The following is a 5032-nucleotide window of genomic DNA, read 5'->3' as shown; positions in this document are numbered from 1 at the left end:
CGTGGCTGAGAGCATGGGGCGGGACTGAGTCTGCGTCGGGGGCGGGGCCGGGGCGGGGCTGGATGGGGAGGGACAGGGCCGGGGCGGGGCCGAGTCAGCGACAGGGCGGGGCTGAATAGGATGGGAGGCGGAGCTGAGAGCGTCAGCGTGGGGCGGGCCAGTGATTCCGGCCCTGGGCTGAGGGTCTGGGACTTGGACCTCACCCAGTTGGCGGCCTCAGTTTCCCTGAGTGTGTGAAGGGCCACCCTGGCTGAGATGTCCGAGGCCCTGTGACCGCGCGATTCTGAGTCTCCTCTTGTCCCCACAGTGGTGTCAGACTTGTGTGCCACAGGAGACCACGACTGTGAGCAGGTGTGCCTCAGCTCCCCGGGCTCTTACACCTGCGCCTGTCGGGAGGGCTTCACCTTGAACAGTGATGGCAAGACCTGCAATGGTCAGTGGGCTGGACCCAGGCAAGCCCTGGGGAGGGTGGGGAGGGGAGGGATTGGGGCTTGGCCACTCTCTAGGAAGCCCATTCGAGCCTTCTGCACGTTGCTTCTGGACCAACCTGCAAAGGTGACAGGTGCCTCCTAGCACTTGGTGTCTGCAGAGTTATCTTCCGGCTTCTGTTCCTCTTTTCGTCACAGAGTATGGTGGGTTCAGTATGACGGAAGGAGTTACGTAATCTTGAGTTCAACTCTTGGTCCCACTCCTTCTGAGCTGTGATTTAATGGCTTTTGGAGCTTCAGTTTCCAACGCTATAAAATGAGGCCAGGAACCTTGGCTTTCTAGAGGGAGTTTTGAGGACAAAATGGGCTGGGATAATCCTCAGTATAGAGCTTGGGGTGTGATGGGTTCCTGACTAGTGGTCAGGATGAACGACTGGTCCCTCAGCTTCATGTCCTTGCCTTCCTACCCTTCCCAGTCTGCAGTGGCGGTGGTGGCAGTTCGGCCACTGACTTGGTCTTCCTCATTGATGGATCCAAAAGTGTGCGGCCGGAGAACTTTGAGCTGGTGAAGAAGTTCATCAATCAGATCGTGGACACGCTGGACGTGTCAGACAAACTGGCCCAAGTGGGGCTAGTGCAGTACTCGAGCTCCGTGCGCCAGGAGTTCCCGCTGGGCCGCTTCCACACGAAGAAGGACATTAAGGCGGCTGTGCGGAACATGTCTTATATGGAGAAGGGCACCATGACTGGGGCTGCCCTCAAGTACCTCATTGACAATTCCTTCACTGTGTCCAGCGGGGCTAGGCCTGGGGCTCAGAAGGTGGGCATTGTCTTCACTGATGGCAGGAGCCAAGACTACATTAACGATGCCGCCAAGAAAGCCAAGGACCTTGGTAGGTGATGCCTGGACCCTGAACACCACTGATGGCCAGGAGTACCGAGGGAACAGCTCGACTATAGTTTATCTGTTACTAGTGCCCTAAAACCGGGTTCAGTGTGAATGAGGAGAGTAGGGTTTGTCCAACTCTTTCTTATCAGTGATGAGAAAACAGAGGCCCCAGAAAAGTGAGCAGCTTGTTTTAATGGTCCTTTTGTAGGTGGGGCTTGGACATTTTCCAGTTGAATGTTTCCAAGAACACACCAAATGTTGGAAGGCAGCCCCACTTCGGGATAAGCTGGGGTCTCCATTTTATCACCTATTTAATGAGGATGATAATCGCCACCAGATGGATGGTTGTGGGAGTATATGAGATTACAAAGCTCCTGGTCCAGGGAACAGTAGAGGTCTGACATATGGTGCAACCTCAGTGAAGTTTGGTTTCCTCAATGTCATTGTCCTAGGCACTGTGCCTGTAATTCCAGAAGCTACCACCAGGAGGTGTCTGGAGGCGTTCGCCTGGGCATTCCCCAGGAGGCTCAGGGGTGGCTGCCTGTCTCCACGGCCACTGCCACTCATCTTGTTCCTCTTGGCAGGCTTTAAGATGTTTGCTGTGGGTGTGGGCAATGCCGTGGAGGACGAGCTGAGGGAAATCGCCTCAGAGCCCGTGGCAGAGCATTACTTCTACACGGCTGATTTCAAGACCATCAACCAGATTGGCAAGAGGTTGCAGAAGAAGATCTGCGTGGGTTAGTGAGGCAGAGATGGCATTGATGGGAGGGGCAGGGGGGGCTCTGGGGGGAGACTGCGGAGCCATCCTGGAACTGAAGGTGGGTGGGGAGAAGCAGGAGCTGGGGTGGCGGCAAGAGTTGGCGGAAGCGGGAGGAGGGCTGGTCAGTCTCACTTTTGCAACCAGCAAACATGTGCTGAAATGCTTATTCCAATGCACTGTTGTTAGTAATCTCCAAATACCAAATACTAATTGGTAGAAATACTATCATTCCCATTTTAAGGGAGGAAAACCAAGCCCAGAGGGGTGGAACAATGTTAATAACCGGAGGAGGCAGGATTTGAACCCTGCTCCCTCCCCCGATCCTCCCAGGGGTAGAGAGTATGGATTCCAGAGCCAGACATGCCTAGGTTTGCCGGTTTGCTCTCACACTCACTAGCTGTGGGCCATGATCCAGTTGTTTCACTTCTCGGGTTCTCTATTTGTAAAATGGGATGATTAATGACCTTCAACCCAAAGTGTTGGATGTAGGCGCCAAGATGACCTCGAGGCCCCTAGCAGCCGTGCCCTGCATGTAGGAGGTGACCGGCACGGCGATGCTGGTATTGGAGGTTTTATCAGGGCTCTGCGGGATTGGGAAGACATTCGGGGTCTCCGCCTCCGTCACTCCTGAGAGTTCTGCCTCAGAACCCTACAGGTGTCTCTGTCTTCTCAGATCTCCCAGGACCCCCACACTCCCCCAAGACTCCCTCCCTAGTCCTGGCCCTGGGCTGGGACCCCGTTCCTCACCCCCCTGTCATGCCACCACTCACCTTCCCCTTTCACTTTCCCTACTTCCTGCCCACTCCAGAGGAAGACCCGTGTGCCTGCGAGTCCATTGTGCAATTCCAGACCAAAGTGGAGGGGCTGCTGCAGGCCCTGACCAGGAAACATATCCTTTTCCAGAGGCTACCTGGGGCCAGGGGGCGGGGCAGGGCACTGCGTGGGGGCGGGGCAGGGCTCTGCAGGGGCGGGGAGAGAGGGAGCCACGCCCCCTGTGTGTGAGGACGCAGGTGGGGACGCTGCCTCCTGCTGGAGACAGGCTGGACTCCCGCCAGATGGGCTGGTACCGGCTTTGGTACTGGTCCTGTCAAAAGCAGAGGCTTCTAGAGGGTAAACAGAGAAACTGAGGCAGAAGCCAAGCCCTAGAGCCTGGACACACATCCAGAGTCCTAGCCGTGCTCAGGAGCACATGGAGCCTGTGGCCTCCCCATTTCTCAGGCTCTCGGTGAGACTAATACCAGTCTCTGCTCTGATCAGCCTGGGCCCAGAGCAGCTCCCCTGGCTCAGTCAGGACGAGGTGGGGGCCTAGGTGGGGGACCCAGCAGGCCTGAAGAGGCCACTGGGCAGGGCTGGGCCTCCAGGGCGCACTGTAATAGCGGGTTTTGGGGAAGGCACCATTCTGAGGGCAGTGACATCGGAGAGAACTCATGGTATAGATGGGGTGAGAGAACTCCCCAGAAGACGGGGTTTTGGGGGGACTCAGGAAGTGGGGTCCCGAGTGCAGTTGCCACAGCCATCGCTGCCCTGCTCTGGTCCTCCTGCGCCTGTCCTTAACCCTGAGTCCACTGGAAGCTGTGAGTAAGCGGCTGGCGGTCCTGGAGAACAGAGTCGTCTGAGGCTGCCTGTCCCCGCCACGGCCTCTCTGTCTCTTCACCTCAAGCGCAGCCCGCCGAGTCCTGCGTGTGTCCCCTAGATCCCCGAGTGTAGTCTAGCTTTGCCATTTCAGTGAGGGGTTTGGGAGGGGCGGGCCCTGAGGGCACCAGGCCTCCCCCTCTTCCTCCATCCTGCCAGCCCTGCTGGGTGCGGGTGTGAGTGTGCTAGGCGCGTGGCAGCGTCTGGGAGCACGTGTGTGTGCGTGTGTGTGCGTGAGTGTGCCTGAGGGCGGGCCTGTATCTGGAGCAGGGATGCATGTGTGTGAGTGAGAGCACAGGGGTGAGTGTGAGAGGGACTGCGTTTGCATTTTTTCAATCGAAAGCCTAATATATTCCTATTTTTTTTTTAGTTAACCCTTCCTTGACTGAGAGTGCTGTGAATCTCTTTCCTGATTTTTCAATTCCCTTTTGAAAAACAATTAAATATGATTTAACTTAAGCCCTAAATAGGGCCAGAAGCAGCATGGTCATTCGGGGAGCCGGACAAAGGACTGGTGAGGGCAGTGGGTGAAGGGGGCCCCAGGAGGGTGGCAACAGTGGTGGGAACGGTGGTGAAGGCCGCTACTCGAAAGCCAGCGTGGGGTCGTCCTGCCCTTACAGGCTCTCACTTCCTTTTCCCACAGCCCTGCCCACAGCGAACTTGAGTCGCCCCCATTATACATGCGGGGAAGCTGTGTCCGGGTGTTCAGCTGACCTGCTCAGCAGAGCGTCAGGAGATAGGGCTTGAATCTAGGACTGCAAGACATCAAAGAAAAAGAAGAGCCATGACACCAGATAAGCCAATTCATTCATGCATTCATTCATTCATGCATTCATGCATGCATGCAGACAGCAACCACAGAACACAGGCCCATGGCAGGCAGTGGGGAGATGATGGCCTACGAGACAGACACAGTCTGTGCCCTTAAGAAACTTACAGTTGAGTAGAGCGCCCTGTTACCCTCACCCCAGAGGGGGAAAAAGAGTGGGTTTAGGTGGTAGCAGGAGCCCATGGGCTGAGTGTGTGTGTGCGTGGGTTAGAGATGCTAGGAGGGTCCCAGCTGCACCGGGGCTGGCCCTGGGCATCCCCCAGCCCCGTACCCATGTTGGAGTCCTCACGTTGGAGTCCTCTCTGTTCCCTCCTCGGGTGTCAACAGCTTCGCCTCCATCCCCATCACCGATGGCAGCAGCCCCTGCCTCAGGGATGGCACATGAGAAAGTGTCCCGATCCCCATGTCCCCCAAGCCCTATCTGGGGTCTGCTGGCCTTGGCCAGGCCCCTCCGGAGCAGTGCCCCCCGCAATCTCAGTCCCTTGTCTCCCAGA

General features: G+C 56.9%; 1 protein-coding gene across 1 annotated transcript in view; it reads left to right on the top strand.

Moving 5' to 3' along the window:
• The window catches only part of MATN1 (matrilin 1), a 5788-nt gene extending 1630 nt beyond the window's left edge, over positions 1–4158 (top strand). Inside the window, exons 2-6 of the mRNA XM_034645125.1 lie at positions 308–433; positions 905–1321; positions 1902–2054; positions 2886–2966; positions 3644–4158. Of these exons, the coding sequence (XP_034501016.1) occupies positions 308–433; positions 905–1321; positions 1902–2054; positions 2886–2966; positions 3644–3693 (827 nt within the window). The 3' untranslated portion in view covers positions 3694–4158. The remainder of the gene's footprint in view (positions 1–307; positions 434–904; positions 1322–1901; positions 2055–2885; positions 2967–3643) is intronic.
• Positions 4159–5032: the final 874 nt, after the last annotated feature.

Source organism: Ailuropoda melanoleuca, chromosome 2 (genome assembly GCF_002007445.2).
Source record: "Ailuropoda melanoleuca isolate Jingjing chromosome 2, ASM200744v2, whole genome shotgun sequence".
Classification (NCBI taxonomy): Eukaryota; Metazoa; Chordata; class Mammalia; order Carnivora; family Ursidae; genus Ailuropoda; species Ailuropoda melanoleuca.
The sequence above is the reverse complement of the archived record's forward strand: the minus strand, read 5'-3'. Positions and strand labels throughout refer to the sequence as shown.